We start from the raw sequence: 15023 nt of genomic DNA, 5'->3' as shown, positions 1-15023 counted from the left end.
CCCCCTCAGCTAACCCTGGGTACGCGCCTGTAGTCTAAATATATATTTAAAAAAACTACCAATCTACAAGCAGCATTTTAAAATAACATCTCTGATACAAAATGGCACACACAAATACCTCGCATTTTCCTCCATCTTTTATCATCTTTGAGTGCACAAATCCTTTGTCCTGATTGGTTGAACGCCCAAAACATGAAATTTGATTCTAGCGAAATCTAACTCCTCCTGGCTTGAAGCGAGGAATCGAATTGTTTGGAGTTTATAGTGTCCGTTATCACAAAAAAATGGATTCCAAACTACTCGGCGCGCTGTGTTTTATGCTCACAGTCCCATTAGGTAAGTAAAAGAGACTCAATTTCGAACTTCTCGGCGTGCAATTGATAGAAAGGCTGGGTTAAGCGCGTTCAGTACATTCACAGCTTTGTGTATTAGTGAAGTTGTGATCAAAACACGTAACAACGAATTGTCCTAAAACCATGCTGTTTAATTTTATACAAGTTGCATGGTTTTGTTGTAATCCGAAGTTATTACTTCCATTCTTGTATTATTAGGCCTAGGTCTAGGCGCTTACAGCGAGTGGGAACTTAAGGCTGTGCATTTTTGTCAGTTGTAAGTTGATAAGGACTCAAATCGTGCAGGAAAGAATTTGTGAGAGCTTTCTTCTCGTTGCTTTTGATTCAGCAGCTTCTAGCTTATTCAGTTCTATACTTTGTTTTTCTTTCCTACTGTAATACACCTACTGCTAAAGATTTGCACTTCACCAAACTAGCCTCTAACTGAATATTAATTTGTTGTGTCAAAAACGGATGAGATAGGTAACTTAGGTTTGCTCGACATAAAAAGAGTATTTATTGCACTCAATCCCGATACATGCTTTTTAACTGGCTGCCGATAGCCTAGAATATAAATTCTAATTGTTCGGTGTAAAATGGCTTGAATTTCAAACGAAATATTTACCATGTCACGCAAAATACCCCCTAAGATTTTATGAACACGCTGCTTGTGAAAGGACCTATTCGGGTATATAAATATTGTAATACTTGGTTGTGTAGGCCAATAAGTATTGTTGCACTAGATGGTGGTAGAAATTAGTATCGTTAGGGTACTTTACCAGCGCGTTTTCTCTTTCAGTTTCTGGGTTATCCTGTATACAATGTCAGAATACAGAGGGCTTTGGTATGTGCATGAAATATAGAGCATTTGTCGAATGCGAGGGCTGGCAGGATCGATGCTACAAAGCGGTGAGTATTTTAATTATCAAAACTCTAAAGGCTGATTTAGACAGCATGATTTAGTCGTGTGCGACCTGCCTAGCACATGTCTTAGCCCTGGATTACACACTACGACTTTCGGGACGTCGTATCGGAGCGTAGACGGCTGGCACTCTACGACTCGTGTTGTAGAAGTGTTGCGGGCAAGTCGAATACGACTAAATTGTGCTGTATAAATCAGTCTTATTAATACAAGCGAGTTATCACATGCAGATCCCTTTCTTGTGTTTCTTGTTCAATGTAAACAAAATAGAAAATATTTGTGCAAAGTAAGACTGTTTGTAATACCACGGTAGTCAAGATGCAGGGGGCTGTAGAGTATCATAAAGAGTTCATTCCTGCCTCTGACTGGAGCGGGTAATGTTTAGAAAAATGTCGTAAAATTATTCTATATGAAATAAGGGGCCAGGAGCGTCCTTGTCTTTAAGCCAGTTTGGCCTGGCTTGAGGCAATCTCTTTATAAGGCAAATAAAAATATGCAGAAAAGAAAAATTTGGTTGGTTGAAAACGGCCAGAAAAAGCCCTTTGGAACGATTGTCTTAGATTCGGTAGCCCGACTGTCATGCCCTTTTATCGTTCCCTTTGAAGTATATACTTGGTTTATAGATAAGTCACATTGGGATGGGTGATCTCTATTGTTCCCATTGTTCATTTGACAATAATACCATCTCTGATTTTCCCCTTTCGTAGTCTGTGGACACGTGGTACGAAGGAGATCCTGTTCTGTTATTTGGGCGTGGCTGCACCTCTGCCTCTGAGTGTAACGACAAAAAAGTCGATGTGTGCAAGGGGGGCAAAGGCCAGGACTACCCGTTTGACCATCAATGCGATGTTTACTGCTGTTCCGGAGACTACTGCAACAGTGCCTCGTTACCTGCGGTCAGCGCTATAATCTTGGCGGCATGCGCACTTCTAACTATCGTTCTTCTCTAAAGATGATGTGAGAGTTAAAAAAGAAAAGGAACATGTTTTACTTCTGATGAGAGACTCGAGATTGTGGATATAAAGACTCCTTCTCATGAAGGGGCAGCTTTGCCTGCAAGAGTAAAGTTTTAAGAACTAAGCCTTGCGTTTGTTTGTTTGAAGCTGTTTACAAGTCGATCTATTGATAGGGAATATCAGAGCAGGGAAAAGAATCCATGTGTTGTACATAGACTAGACATTTTTTTTCTACGATTGTTTAGTCTGGAAAGCGTGTCAGGAATTTTATCCACTGTAACTATATCATGGGAAGATCAATGTAATAATACAAAATCCACGTTAAGCGGAATATTTAAATGATTCAAATAATTCAACGTTCCCTGCTAGCAGAGGCCTCTTTTCTCTGTATTTCGCTGGGATGGCCTCGCGAACGCCAGCCCAGCGAAATACAGGGAAAAGAGGCCTCTGCTAGCAGGGAAAATTCAGCGCCGTTCATCGAACAGTACCCTAGCGACCTCCAATGTAATAACACCATACTAATGGATTTTATAGACTTGTTTGTGGCAGGGAAATTTCAGTATTTTAATGGTTTTATTAAAATAAAAAAAGTATTTTATCAGCTTTTTGGTATTTTTTTTGTATGATAACTTATCTAATCTACTGAGCTCAGTTATTTATCTTCAAGTTTGAAGGACAGGAGGTGAACTTATGTGTAAGACTTTACTATTCAACTTTTAAAATTGCGTGTTGACTGTGGGTTAGGGTGGTTTCGTGATGGTTAAAGATGATTGACTATCTAGAGCCTTTATCCGACATTCTTATCATGTTTGAACAAATTCCTCGCTCCATGCTCACTTAGCGCCATCTTTGCTTATCACTCCAGGCGCCGTCCAATAAATGTACCGAATTCTTCACGCTGATTGGCTGAAAGGTTGAAAACATGAAACCTAATGCCTGTGTAACCCTAGCTCGTCTTTGTATGGCGTGAAGCGAACCAACGCTCCTTTACTTGTGTGAAGAAAACGGTTTTACTGCAAAATGGAGCTCAAATTATTAAGCATTCTATCGTTCCTACTCGCTGTAACATTGGGTAAGTGAATTTCGATTAGATCCGCTTAAACTTCACACATTGTACCATGCGCTAAACATGGACGCATTCAAACAATAACTATTAACTTGTGGTCAACAAACGGTTCTACCTACAAGCACGACCATTACACCACTCACTTTGTCACTACAAATATATCATATTTTATTATTATGTAAGGGAATGCTACGAGTACAAGAAAACTAGAATTAACCCTATGCCTGTCTTGAATTGCATGGCTCGATCCTACTAAGGTATTTCGGGATTTTTCCACTAAGAATGTGCTATATGTATCGTGCGTCCTGCTGCCCATTGGATTTTGATTCTTCTATCTACCATATTTGTGATTTTGTGCTGCTGGTTCTTTATTATCAAATATGTATAAAAGGCGAAATGGCAGAGTTCTGTTAGATGTTTTTTTTGTACTAGCCGATAAGAACGACGCAACCCTCGCGCTTTCGTTCACATTCCCCGCACGTCGCGTTTGACATCTAATCACTGTTTATTGTCACGCAAAGGGGCTGTTCAATATTGCTTTCAAAACGATTTTTTCGCCTTGTACAATTCACTAGTGTATCGCAGACACAATCGTTTATAAATATTCTAGATTCCAGCTTTTATTCTTACAGCTTTTTTTATACAGAGTGTCTATCTTTAGATGTTTGTTCTTTTCCCCAAATTCCGTTTGTTTGTGCTGCCAAAGCTATATTTTTTATGCTTGTGTATTCGATAAGAATTTCGCTATTATTTTCCCAGGTGTCCCTCCCCTTCTTCTACCTGCATATCAGAGTCCTCAGTCCCAAACTCTTTCATTGTGATAGCACTTTGAAGGGGATTACAAACTAGGAGATTGAAAAATCTAGTGTCATTGATATTATTTCTACCTTGACCATAGAATGAGGCTCTTCTAATAGTCAACTTCCGGGCCTTTTTGTAATATAGGTACTAAAGTACAAATGGTACCGACTCTGTTGGTGTCACGTATTTCTCCGTTGTGTCACGAACTCTTACGTTGTGTCACGTATTTTGATGTTGTGTTACGCGTTCCTGTTGTCAGCGGCTGGCTTGACATGCTGGGAGTGTGGAAGCCCTGAGTCTATGAGCATGTGTATGAAGTACAGAAAATCCAAAGAGTGCTGGCCCTGGCAAGACAGATGCTTCAAAGCGGTAAGAACAGGCGGGCAAGTTGGAGTTGGAGCCGCGTTTGAATCGGACGTGCGAGAAATGTCGACATTAATTATCTCCACAGCATAAATGAAACCAGCTTCTACATTGTTCACTATGGAACAAGTATAGGCCCAAAGCTTCCCTCTTTAGTTACCTTGGACTGTCCCCCCTCTTGAAAAATTCATTGTTGAAAGGAGAAATAATTGTCGTGACCCGAAATCATGATCGTTATAGAGAGTTGATCGTTAGTGTCGTTATATCGAGATTTCACGAAAGGCATCGTTTGATCATCCTAGTCCCCAGTTTTCTTATCCCGAAAGGAGAGCGTTATTCTTATACCACAGAAATCCCGGTCTGAACGGCTGAAACTAGGCTTACGTCTGATCATCTGAAAAGTGTGTGAGAACTGTATTTTTATTATTCGCAGTTTGTGGATCAGATGTACGATGGAAAGAGGATCAGGCAGTATGGACGAGGCTGTACCTCCGCCTCTCTCTGCTCAAACAAAGGGATGGAGATATGTAAGGGGGGTGCAGGCAAGAACCTCCCCCTGGACTGTGACGTCAACTGTTGTTCTGGTGACAAGTGCAACAGCGCAGCGCTACCAGCCTTCAGTGCCGTCCTTCTAGTAACATGTACACTTCTGTTTTTAATGGTTTAGTTTGTTATGTTAAAGTGAGTACATTTCTTAGGGCAGCGCTACCAGCCTTCAGGACACTCCTAGTCACACTTCTGTTTTCCGTGGTTTAGTTTGTATGATAATGCAGTACATTTCTTAGATACGATGTTCGTGTGCTTGGGAGACTCAATCAATCAATTGCTATTGCATCGCCCGCTTAGCTTTTAGAAACCAGCCCGAAGTCGAGACCATACCCATTCTTGTATGTAAATAGTAATCAACCCATTTGCAATTACATTATTCTGCTTTATAGATCCAATGAATGTTCTGTTTTGCCGCAATTTGTAAATTCAAGAATATGGTATTGTTTCATAAAGAAATTGGACTAAGTCATCATTGACTGATTCTTTTTATTTAAATATTTGTAAAATAAAGATTTAGAACCTATGATAGGCTTGGTGTCCAGATGTGGCGTGTCAGGCGTGCGAAGCACGTCAATCAAGCAAGCCAATCAAGCAACCCAAGCCTATGCAATTATTTCTGTACAATTGCTTCATCAGAACCCAACACCACATCTCACTAAGCTGACTGCAAAACACTACCAAAAGTGCGAGATCTTTCGCTCAACCTAGAGGCTCTAGTAACGAGAATGTATCGTTTTCCTCACAAGATAGACAGGACCTAGCACTTTCCTTCGGCAGCAAAAAATCAAGGGGAGCGCCCGCAAAGACCGCTGGTTTTTCCAGCTTGTGTCCCACAATGCTGTGCACGTTTGCGCGTGACCTTCCCATAGTCTGTAATCGCTATAAAGGCGTAAAAGCTCCGTAGTCAAGAATACGTCATGAGTGATCAGCTTTTACTTCCACGCAGCTTGCTTTTTTACCGGGGGTGCCAGGTCGCCCTCAGGCTTCACTGCACAGCATGAAATTTAAAGATTGGGGGCAAGTCTCTGGCAAGCAGGGTATTTTTCTCTGAGCATGGAATAGGTAGGTCTGCGAGCCTTCGAAGTATTGAATTTAGGAGAGAATGATGCTAGAGTGTCTGGTTGGCGAAGAATTCCTTGGCGGGGCCACACGTAGCGTTAACACACATGGGACAGCGCAGGGGGAGCTGACGCGAGCATGTCTCGCCGGACTGTAGATGCTTGTGCACGATATCCGCCATGGCCTGAACACAAACAAAATAAGGTTACAGGGCGGGTAGCCAGATGGGGGCAGCTGGAGCCCACCCCTTTTCCTAACCCCCTTCCCCCTAGCAGAGTCTGAAATTAACCAAGAAGTCTGCTCCTCTGCCCCTTTCATTTCCCTCCCTTAGCAAATGTAAGATATAACTGGGGCTTGTTTGCCCTCTCCATGTCTATGAGGAGGTAGCAACACTAAGAAATGTACAATTGTTCCTGCCTACCTGGATGAAAATCGGATTGTCATTCAGTGATTCTGCTCGCCTGATGTTCTCAACGCCAACCTGGAGTGAAACACAACAAAACAATTCCTGTAAACAGACTAGAAAAAAGGTCTTCTTGTTACATGTGATGACATTTTTTTGTTTACCAAAGACAGACTTGTACCAAGTCGCTAGAATAAAATGACAGAAAAAGAAGAGCTATGACAAAGCAGGTGCGCAAAAGCTGGGGCAAAATTACATTAAATTAGTTATTGAAAGGACACATCTTTTCCTTACATACCACATGGGCAAGTTCCTGTGCGTACAGGACTACTATAATGTACGTACCATGGGCAAGTTGCAGGGGGTGGGGCACTGGGAGCAAGTGCTCCCGCAATATATTGAAAAATTATAAGGAAATGACCATTAGGGCGTGGCTATGCCCCCCAATATTTTCTTAAACACGAGGTTCCGCTATAAAAAGGATAGCTCCCCCCATCCCCGGGCTCAAGAACAATCAGTTATCAATCAGACGTCAATGAGTCAACATGTTTAATATTTCTGTATTGTGCCCCTCCAATATTTCAAGACCTGCTACGTCTCTGTGATATCTAGCTCGCTTACCGTCTCGATGTGGTCAAACGGGAACGCTATGGGGACTAGTATGCATACATACATCATGGCCAAGTTCCTGTATGTACTCGATACCTAGCTCATGTAGAGTCTTGATGTGGTCAGATGTGAACGCGATAGGGACTAGTATGCATACATACCTCATGGGCAAGTTCTTGGGCGTACTCAATATCTAGCTCATGTAGCGTCTCAATGTGGTCAGATGTGAACGCGATGGGAACTAAAAGAAGGTTCTTTTTGTTGTTCTTTGCAAGGCCCTTGATGGCGTCTTCTGTCTGTGGACCGAGCCATGGTAGAGGGCCAACCTGCAGAAAATAAAACATACCTTGGTCACTTAGAAAATGTTTGTGTCTAGTTTACAACCAGACAATTGAAAACTGCAAAAAAAAAAAAACCTCTCCATACATTAAAATAATTGCAGGGAAAAGCGAGAAAATGCCCTTATTTGAAGCACACAATAACACAGCACCACTTTAACACCATCATTTAAAGCCCAAAATAACACAGCACCACATCACACTTTTTTTCTAATTTTACTGTACTGTAAGCTCTACATTCTTGCATAGACTACACTAAATAGGTAACGTTTGCATGAAAGATTTTACATAGTCACCTTGGACTGCCACACAAGCCTGTAAGAATGCGAGAAATCTAATGCTTCCATCACTCGCTGGACAGTGGCAGCTACCTCCTGGGGGTAGGGATCTCCACGATCTACTACCTACAGCAAGAGATAAATCAAATTATGTAGATAGCCTGGAACATCTAGACAAAAATCCTGCTTTTTTTAGATGTAGAAGGTAGTCCATAGACCATGACCATTGTGGGAATTGTGCATTTCTCCATACTTCCAGTACCTAAGGCTCAGCTGGTTCTATTTGGGGTTATCTAGTCAGCTCTAATTTGGAGTTATTCTTTCAGAAACAAAATTCAATAAAGGCAATGTTCACTAGAGTTTAAAAATGCATGCAAACCGATTCAGTACTCCTTATTCCTTTGCCTGTCACTCCTGGTGTTTAAACACAAAACATCCCCACCCAACCCCAAATGAGAGCTGGGTACTGTAACAAGGGGTACTGTACCTTCATTGGTAGGGAGTGAGCAGAGAACAAGATGACCACATCCTTCTGGACTTCTTCAGGAAACTTGGACAACTCCACCTTGACGTTATCAGCGAAGGCCTGGCATTTTCAGAGGACAATGTGTGTATACATGGCAATGTATTTTACCTAGAGACTATGGCTAATACATACATTACATAGCTAGTTTGCCCATGAATAGACATCTTGGGTGTGGTTTTGTTGGAAGATCCTTAGTATAAATAATTAGTGAAGTGTATAGTGTGGTGAGAAAAAGAGAGGTTCATTACAATGTTATCTGTTAATGGTGGTATGGAAAATCCTTGACTATATATACTCTATGTTCTGCTCACTAAAGCAAGTGTTCTATGCATGGTGTTTGGAGCCTATTACAAAGCAGTATAACTACAAAGCATATACAAAAAAATAATTTTTAAAAATCAGGGGTATATTGAAATTTTAAGGGTAATGTCCATGTGAAGGGGAGATAAGAAGGAGATTAAGGATTCGAAGTTCCATCTCGTGGTTTAGGGCAGGCCAAGTGTAGCTGATTATGTACCTTAATTAGCCCAGGGTGTGTCGGCCATCTGTCAATAGCACTCCACTTAAGGGATGAGTTGCCTTGTCGCTGCTTATAATACTTGTAGATAGCGTTAATACTGCTACCAGTTGTAGAGCAGGAATACTGCGGGTACTGAGTAAATGCTATTGCTCTCTCAATGCCGTCTCTGTATTAAAAGTGATAAATCATCAGTTGAATGTATAATAACTGTATAATTATATGTTATACATTTCTATAGAGTTAGGTTATACATAAACCACTTTATTTCTGCAGTGTCTTGTGGAGAAAAACTCCTACATATGTACAGTACTACTAACATAACTGTAAATTTGTTGAGACAAGGGTGTACCTTTCCATCTGCTCAATTGCATCTTCTGTTAGAGGTGTGGCATATCTGAAGCCCACATAGAATTTGTGAGGAGCTGCAGAACAAGAAAGTATTCCATGTTGAAAAACCCAACCTTAAAATAGGAGAAGATGGATCCTTTAACCATTATTTACCAGTTTCAGGGGATAGCTGATCTAGTAATTCCACCATTCCCTGTCCTTGTTTTTCTGTCCACATCTTGATGGGGGATCCACCCCCTATCTTCTGATACTGCTCTTTGATTTTGGGTGTTCTCCTCTTGGCTATCCATGCTGCTAATTGTCTGGGTATTGCATATTTTCAAAGATGATTATATATTATCATAAAACAAAAACTTGTATTGGGTTTGAGGCTACAGCAAGGCCATCCCAATTGAGAGAGAGGTAGAAAAGTGGGGACCATGTCCCTTATCCAGCTGTATGTTGGTCTGTGTATAACCTTTAATCCAAGAAGCCAGTTGCTACCATAAGCTGATAGGATTTCCTACCATAAAACATCATCCATCACATTATAAGTTTTTTTACATTTATCTATTATTAGTATTGCCAGTGATGATTACAGCCAGAGGGTTTATTTTATCCACCAATAGTGTTTTTTTTTTATTTCTATATTTCAGGTACTGTAAGTGTGGTGCAAAGATAAAAACGGTTTTCAAATTTTATTTTTATCCAAGAACACTTGGTAACCCAAAGATGTGTACCTGATCCACTGCTACTTATAGCCATCTCAAACTAAAAGTTCAGTTTTCAAGGGGAATCCTTGGCTTACCAAACCCTTTTCTCTATTTCCCTAACATACACATTTCTTATACACAATATTATCAAGCACATCATGTACTCACTTTTGTGCTGGTAAAGGGATTAGGTCTTTATCTGAGAAGAGTCTCAGTAGGAAACCGTGGACATCCTCCTGTTTCTCTGGTCCACCGAGGTTGAGCAACAGAATTCCAGTCTTTGGTGCTAGGGAACTAAACAGTCAAATGTATCCAATATAAACATATCAGGTACTGGAGAACATTTGCTAAGCATTAAAATGATCTAATGAAAAAAACACTCTTACATATAATGGTATTTTCTTATTGATGACTATGTACAGGATCTAGGTACATGGTGTGGGGGTTGGGAGTGTGTACCCACATGACCAACAAGAAGTGGGTCATTTCTTATTGTATGCTCTATTTCCAGTCGTCACTAAGCCTCATTGGCTCCATTAACGGCCGAATCAATGGTCAAACACGCTTGTCCGTGACATCATTTCCGATACTGTGCAACTTCTTTGCACCTATTCCTTCTATAAAACACTCATTAACGCATCAAAGGCAAACGGATACACAAGTGCATAAACTTTGTGCAAAAACAGTGTTTCACAGCCCAGTCAAGCTTGGTTTAAAATTTACAAAGTAAGAGAAAAGTACCAACGGATGTTAGCGATCCCTTGCTAGCACCAATAAAAAAACCTATAGTTTGCCTCTGCAATCTCTGATACTGTATGTAACTTACTTCAAAGTAAAATAAGGATTTTGCCTAAATGGGGTAGGCTAAACACATCATTTCTGTGTAAAAGATAATTCAAGTCCATTGACAGGAAATACCAATCTTGCTATTGGAAGAATTTCAAACCAATCAGGTTCCAGACTACAAGCTTTTTACTTGAGTTTTGCTAATGGTTACCTGTCTTCTGCATTAGAGATATACAAGTGCTTTTCTGATTGGCTGAAATTTCAATTGCGAGACAAATGGCCAAACAATCTATCCAGCCATTGTAGGTGGCACGTACTGCAGGCTCACAGAAATGAGCATGGAGTCTACTCTTATTGAGTAGACCATCGAGCGTCGCTATCACGAATATTTTCAAATTCAAAAGAAAGATTCTTGCCGCTCAAATGGCAAAATGGGGACGAATAGACGATTAAAATGTATGGTTGGAAAGATAAATATGTGTGCTATGATTCTGCGAGGATTATTTTAGCGTGCGAGTCTGGATTTTGAAAGGATTGGTGGATTTGTTGAGCACTTTGGAATTTGGCGGTTGTCGTAGTTTGCAGCCTTGTCTATTTTATATACAGAAGGCGACGGGAAAAATTCGCAGCGGCTAAAACAGCTTAACCCATTGACTCCTGGCTTTTTTGGAGCTGAATTTACAAAAAACAGACTGAAAACAGATACCTCCCCCCCTATTCTGAGTTTTATACAGCCCGTCAAAGTCAAACACAGCTGCACCTAGTCAGCGGTATCCAAGCTTTCCAACAGTGCTTTGCGGTCCCCACTTTTAATCCCTCGTCGATGTGCTGAAGCCAGCACAAGTTGATGGTTGCTTGTATTTTTCATCAAAAATACAGCTATGAGCATATTAGGAGAGTGTCTCAGGACATCATGAAGTCTTTTGGGGCATAATTGAGTGCCTTGCTTATGGATATTTGCAAGCAAAGGTGGATTCATGATGATTTTTTCTTGTTTGGCTTTGCCCGGATGAGAAAATAATTTTCTAATGAATCACCACAGCTCTCCTAAATGGTGTCTTTTCTGAAACCAAATTGATTGCAAAATTGTTTACACTGCTATTCTGGGTCTGTATGACCTGGAATTGATTCGTTTGGCTTCGGGGTGAAAAGACTTATAAAAAACCATCTGACTTTGGGGAGAGGAGTGTTGACTGGCCCTCCCCTCGTGAATTTTCCCCTGTATCTCCCAGAATGCTTTGCAATACGTAAACATATTTTCGTGGTTGTACAATCCTTCAAGGAATGGGCATTGTGTTTTGAGGCCAAGGAAATGTGCCTGGAGGATCAGAATAAAGGTATCTATTTGTGTCTTGAGCTGTGTTTGCTGATCTCTCTCCCTTGTGTGGTATTTTGAGCGTTTTATTGAGAGGGGTGATTCTGCTTTTCTCTCCTTGTTCGATTTGAGATTTGTCAAAGAACCTGTGCTATTATTTGGCTTAAGAGTAGATGCCAACACCTTGGTTGGATGCATATCTGCAAGACCATTTATCCCTTAGACTGATGCCTGAGTATCTTCATCTTGTTGTGTTTATTTTGAATTTATGAATTTTTTGGGTTGTGGGTACTTCCCAAAGCCGGTACAGGCCGGTTCAGGGGTCAATGTGTTTACCAACACACCCTAAAAATCATGCTTGCCTCACTGCCTGAGAACAATGCATTTTTTGCAAGCTTAGGTGCATACAACAGTGTAGGCAAATTCTGCTTGATATACAAACAAGCCTCCTTTAAGTTATGGCTGATATTCTAACAGATAATTCTTATGTTAAAACCATTAGGGAAACCACAGGGAGCCCAAATTCTATAAAAATATTTGCCTTTATAAATTCAAAGCAGCAGTGTCAACCCACTTTTGGTACTTTTCCTGTATATTCACCGTCAAAGTAATCTTATCACAAAACCTTGCCTGAATCTGATGTTTTCTTGGGCATTTTTTTCTAAAAAAGCTATGCATATCATCCCTATCAATGAGTCCAGGCATGTCCAAGTAAAAAAAATTCTATTTTCTAGGTTAAAGATATTCACTTGCTAGAAATGGCATATATGTGATCCAATCCACTGGTGTATGTCACAGCACAAGTCTAAAAAGGTCTAGTTATTTTGATTAAAATCTAGGGGTGGTTGATTAACCCATTGACTCCTGGCTTTTTTGGAGCTGAATTTACAAAAAACAGACTGAAAACAGATACCTCCCCCCCTATTCTGAGTTTTATACAGCCTGTCAAAGTCAAACACAGCTGCACCTAGTCAGCGGTATCCAAGCTTTCCAACAGTGCTTTGCGGTCCCCACTTTTAATCCCTCGTCGATGTGCTGAAGCCAGCACAAGTTGATGGTTGCTTGTATTTTTCATCAAAAATACAGCTATGAGCATATTAGGAGAGTGTCTCAGGACATCATGAAGTCTTTTGGGGCATAATTGAGTGCCTTGCTTATGGATATTTGCAAGCAAAGGTGGATTCATGATGATTTTTTCTTGTTTGGCTTTGCCCGGATGAGAAAATAATTTTCTAATGAATCACCACAGCTCTCCTAAATGGTGTCTTTTCTGAAACCAAATTGATTGCAAAATTGTTTACACTGCTATTCTGGGTCTGTATGACCTGGAATTGATTCGTTTGGCTTCGGGGTGAAAAGACTTATAAAAAACCATCTGACTTTGGGGAGAGGAGTGTTGACTGGCCCTCCCCTCGTGAATTTTCCCCTGTATCTCCCAGAATGCTTTGCAATACGTAAACATATTTTCGTGGTTGTACAATCCTTCAAGGAATGGGCATTGTGTTTTGAGGCCAAGGAAATGTGCCTGGAGGATCAGAATAAAGGTATCTATTTGTGTCTTGAGCTGTGTTTGCTGATCTCTCTCCCTTGTGTGGTATTTTGAGCGTTTTATTGAGAGGGGTGATTCTGCTTTTCTCTCCTTGTTCGATTTGAGATTTGTCAAAGAACCTGTGCTATTATTTGGCTTAAGAGTAGATGCCAACACCTTGGTTGGATGCATATCTGCAAGACCATTTATCCCTTAGACTGATGCCTGAGTATCTTCATCTTGTTGTGTTTATTTTGAATTTATGAATTTTTTGGGTTGTGGGTACTTCCCAAAGCCGGTACAGGCCGGTTCAGGGGTCAATGTGTTAAAATGGCAAATAATGGCGGGTTTGAGTAGCAGCAACGTCAAGCTACTGTTTTATTTCCAAATCAGTATATTTATTTCAACGAGATTTGTTCGCTCATACAAACTCTGTACGCTCATACAAACTCTGTAATAAACCTACACTCGCCGTGAGCCTGGGCTACCTGTGATGTTAGCTGGCCAAAAGGTTTGTTTGGCTCAATTAAAATACTCACAACACAATAAGTCTGAGCTTCATACCTGTGATATGGTAGCCTTTTTATAATTGGTAAAAATACTAATTTTCACTAAAAATCCCATCAAATTTTAATGAGGTCAAAGTCCTACTGCCAACTGTTACACAGAATGTCAAAAATAGTATTACCGTAGTGTTTAACCGCCCTCTGGTATCACCTCTGTCTGGAACCCTGGAGTGTTCAAAAGTTGCGCACTCGCATCGAATATCAACATTTCGTAACCGCGGGCTAAAACACAGGTTATCCTAGACATAACTTTAAGATAGCGAATAAGATACAAGAAAACAACATTCTTATTCAAGTCAAATAATACCACCCGAATAGAACGAAAAAAAAACATTTGTGCGCCCCCTGTTATGATGTTTTGTCCAGTGTCCAGAAAATGTGCGCAGTGTGTTACGTAACAAGCATTTCATGATATTTTCGGCATAATGGAGCTGAATGAAATGGGTGCACTACTTATTCTGATACTGACCTTTCTTCCACTGCTGCCTGTTTAGGAACGCCGTTATTTCGGGCCGACGAGGCGATGCCGCGAATGAAGGTTGTATTAAGTGACAGCCGACTGTTCACGCGCGCAGACCCCATAACTAAACACAGTGCAACAGATAAGTCATGTATTTCAATAAATGAAGCTGCAAGAAGACTTCGAAAGGAGCATACCAAGTCGAGTGAATTGGAGCGCCATTACTGAAGACGGAGGAATGAAGAGAAAACGAGTAACAACTAGAACTTTTAGAAATGAGAAAACAAGCTGTGTTCTTGAGCCGACAGACAGCGTCCAGCAGAGGTGTGACCACAGGAAGCCCATAACCTTTCGCGTGTTTACTTTCCCCAGCGCGCGTGAAACCGAGGTCAGACGTCAAAACAGACCGTTTTCAAGATGTTGCGCTGGTCAAAAATGCCACAGATTGGCGTACCACGGCTGATCCAGAATGCGGACAAAGGGGAATGTGAAAACTCCGCTATTGCTTTGTAAACAACACTTCGTAGGCCATTTTGGATCAGCTATAACCCGCCAGTCTGTGCCATTTTGGATGTGCGCGCACATCGTTAAAACGGTCTACTGGAA

At 40.9% G+C, this 15023-nt stretch overlaps 3 protein-coding genes across 3 annotated transcripts; 2 read left to right on the top strand and 1 right to left on the bottom strand.

The window, feature by feature from the left end:
• The first annotated feature begins 174 nt into the window (after positions 1-174).
• On the top strand, positions 175-2811 carry LOC5512610. The gene is made up of 3 exons (XM_032382024.2): positions 175-336; positions 1132-1241; positions 1962-2811. Exons 1-3 carry the CDS (start codon positions 285-287, stop codon positions 2202-2204), a joined length of 405 nt encoding a protein of 134 aa, XP_032237915.2. The 5' UTR covers positions 175-284; the 3' UTR covers positions 2205-2811.
• A 309-nt stretch (positions 2812-3120) lies between these two features.
• LOC116618415 lies at positions 3121-5458 on the top strand. Its single transcript, XM_032382025.2, has 3 exons — positions 3121-3282; positions 4337-4446; positions 4874-5458. The coding sequence occupies exons 1-3, from the start codon at positions 3231-3233 to the stop codon at positions 5105-5107; spliced, it is 396 nt and encodes a 131-aa protein (XP_032237916.2). The 5' UTR covers positions 3121-3230; the 3' UTR covers positions 5108-5458.
• Positions 5459-14754, bottom strand: LOC5512646 (ferrochelatase, mitochondrial). The gene is made up of 11 exons (XM_001632880.3): positions 14615-14754; positions 14427-14541; positions 9931-10056; positions 9224-9372; positions 9072-9144; positions 8720-8888; positions 8164-8262; positions 7695-7802; positions 7222-7386; positions 6470-6529; positions 5459-6232 (listed from the first exon to the last, which is right to left on the bottom strand). Exons 1-11 carry the CDS (start codon positions 14637-14639, stop codon positions 6098-6100), a joined length of 1224 nt encoding a protein of 407 aa, XP_001632930.1. The 5' UTR covers positions 14640-14754; the 3' UTR covers positions 5459-6097.
• Positions 14755-15023: the final 269 nt, after the last annotated feature.

The sequence above is a fragment of the Nematostella vectensis genome, chromosome 3 (genome assembly GCF_932526225.1).
Source record: "Nematostella vectensis chromosome 3, jaNemVect1.1, whole genome shotgun sequence".
Taxonomy (NCBI): Eukaryota; Metazoa; Cnidaria; class Anthozoa; order Actiniaria; family Edwardsiidae; genus Nematostella; species Nematostella vectensis.
The sequence above is the reverse complement of the archived record's forward strand: the minus strand, read 5'-3'. Positions and strand labels throughout refer to the sequence as shown.